Source organism: Rhipicephalus sanguineus, chromosome 3 (assembly GCF_013339695.2).
Source record: "Rhipicephalus sanguineus isolate Rsan-2018 chromosome 3, BIME_Rsan_1.4, whole genome shotgun sequence".
Classification (NCBI taxonomy): domain Eukaryota; kingdom Metazoa; phylum Arthropoda; class Arachnida; order Ixodida; family Ixodidae; genus Rhipicephalus; species Rhipicephalus sanguineus.
This window is the reverse complement of record NC_051178.1, coordinates 30977451-30980190: the sequence shown is the minus strand read 5'-3', so window position 1 is coordinate 30980190 and position 2740 is coordinate 30977451. Positions and strand designations below refer to the sequence as shown.

The window sequence follows — 2740 nt, the reverse complement described above, 5'->3', positions numbered from 1 at the left end:
ATAAATTACGCCCTCTTCTAACTATAGAACGTGAGGCGTTACGTTTATGTCTCGGACTTCCAAAATTTGTAGCTAATAATATACTTTACCATGAAACAAACCTGCCATGTCTTCAAAATAGGTTTAGAATTTTAACAGTTCAAACATTTCTAAACATATATGCCTCCCAACACAGACGCTCCCAATATGTATTTCTTAGAGAGCCGTCCACATTTTTTGAAAGTGAATGGTCCCGACTACATCGCCCTCAAATAATTTTCGTGCAAAAGCTCCTGGAGCCATTACAAGTGACATTTAGTGAGATAATCTACCCAAACGCACTCAAACACACTGCAGTAATAGAATATGACGACATATTTCCAAAAAATGCTAAGTTATTGCCCATTAGATATTTAAATGGGTTGTTGGAAGACCACCTTAAAAACGTACGGATAAATTCAGTAATAGCCACAGATGCTTCTGTTACTGATGAGAAGGCAGGGGTGGGAATTTATTCAGCAGCACTAAATTGGTCATTTTCCCTCCGTTTGCCCGACTTCACACCAATATTCCAGGCAGAATTAATCGCAATTATTCTTGCTCTGCGGAAACTACCAGCACATATCTCTTCAGCAGTTATATTAACGGATTCCTTGTCTGTGTGTACGGCATTAACAGTGCCAGAGCCATCGAGCTGCCTAACAGAATTTTACTCATATATGCCCAATCACGTACGGCACGTCCGGTTGGTTTGGGTACCAGGCCACACTGGACTGATATTAAATGAAGCGGCGGACACTCTGGCGGCAGCATCCCTTAAAGGACCGGTCATAAATGTTCTGAGGCCGTCTTCTAATAACACGATCGCACGATTCCGAAATTTTTGTCTGCAAGAGGAACGCACTAAATCTTCCGTCCTAAACAATACATATTTTCAGCACCTAAGGTTTTCGTGGAATAGCACATGGTGTAGTACAAGGCAATTGGAAGTAACGTTAACTAGACTGCGATGCAGAATACCGTCACTAAATTTTTATTTACACAGGCCTGGTTTCGTTCCTTCCCCTAACTGTAATTATTGTAATCAAGCGGAAACAATAGAGCACTACTTCACAGAATGTCGAAGATACCAAAACATAAGGCAAAGACTTCTAAAACCTCCTTTTCAAAAACTTGGCCTTGAGCTTTCCACATCAGCATTACTCTCCCTGGGGGCGTCGGCACTAGGGCAATGCAACAGGGGCATATATGATGCCATATTCATTTATATTAAAGAAACAAAGAGACTGCCATGTTAATATTATAAGTAGAAATATATCTTTTCATTCCCTTACTTAAATTTTTGTAATTGCTTATTTATTTAATTTTATTATTTAACAATCGTTTAATTAACATTTCATTAAAGAAAAAAAAAGAACCAAAATTGCCCAAACATTTTTTTTTTCTTTACTATAAATTATCTTTTTCGCATATTCATTTTAACTTATTTTTTCACAAAGTCTACTGCCGCACGCTTCGTGGCCGATCCCCCGTAGTGGGTTGGGCTATTCCCCCAAGGAACCAACCAACCAACCAAAGCTCCTGCCATCGGTCTGAACGGTTCCCTGGTTTTTACGCTCGCCGCCACACGCATTGTTATAGTGGACCTAACCTCAGTCCCTATAACGTGGTGACACGGACGTGATCGCAGGGCGAGCACTACATCATGGACGGGACCACAAGCGACAGACCGACGATCGGCGCAGAGGGCATCGCCACGGTGCAGATTCACCTGCCGTCGTTCTGGCCCCAGAATCCTGCAGCCTGGTTCACGCACGTGGAGGCCATCTTTGCCCTTCGGCGCATTACCTCGCAACAAGCGAAGTATTGCCACGCTGTCTCCGCGCTCTCAACGGAAGTGGTTGCAGAGTTTCACGACCTTGTGTGCACGCCCCATGAAACCACACCTTATGACCACTTTAAAACGACGGTGCTGCAACGCAAGTCTGTGTCTGTGCGCAGGCGTCTCCAGCAGCTTCTCAACGAAGAGGAGCTCGGCGACCGGCGACCGTCAGAACTGCTACGTCGCATGCAGCAGCTTCTCAGTGGCTGTAAGTTGGATGTAAACAGCCCGCTGCTGCGAGAACTGTTTTTCCAGCGCCTGCCACAGAATGTAGTCCTTGCCTTGGCTACCGCACCTGACGACCTGCCCCTCGACAAGCAGGCGGAGCAGGCCGATCGCGTCGCTGACTATGCAGTAGGAGGTACTGTGGCTACTGCATCTAGCGTTCCGTTGTCGCAACTCGAGGACCGGCAGTCTCGCCTGGAGCAACTGATCGGCGACCTCGCCGAGACTGTTAATGCCCTACGTCCACCGTCTCACCCCCGTCGACGAGACCGCGATTACCGTCCCAGATTGTCTCCAAGGTCTAGCTCCCGTTCCGGTCCTCGTCGACGCGTCTACTGCTGGTATCACAGCAACTTCGGTGCCAGCGCGCGTCAGTGTCGTCCTCCTTGCAGCTGGCAGGGAAACATACCGCAGAGCCACTGATGGCGGCCAGTGACTCTTGCCATACGACAAGCCGCCTGTTCTACGTCACTGACAGGATTGCCGGACATCGATTTCTCGTGGACACAGGTGCAGAGGTCAGTGTCGTTCCTGCCACACGACTCGACCGGCAGCGCTCTCCGCAGACTGCTCCCCTTCAAGCAGCCAACAACTCTGCCATCAATACATATGGTCAGCGCTCTCTCACCATCGATTTGGGTCTCCAACGCACCT

The 2740-nt window shown here is 47.6% G+C and overlaps 1 protein-coding gene across 1 annotated transcript; it reads left to right on the top strand.

Moving 5' to 3' along the window:
• The first annotated feature begins 1684 nt into the window (after nt 1–1684).
• LOC119385363 (uncharacterized) lies at nt 1685–2509 on the top strand. Its single transcript, XM_037652815.2, has one exon. It carries the CDS (start codon nt 1685–1687, stop codon nt 2507–2509), a length of 825 nt encoding a protein of 274 aa, XP_037508743.2.
• Nucleotides 2510–2740: the final 231 nt, after the last annotated feature.

Bases quoted from the DNA above. Each gene is read 5' to 3' on its own strand.
- LOC119385363 (XM_037652815.2), top strand. From the start codon at position 1,685: ATGGACGGGACCACAAGCGACAGACCGACGATCGGCGCAGAGGGCATC.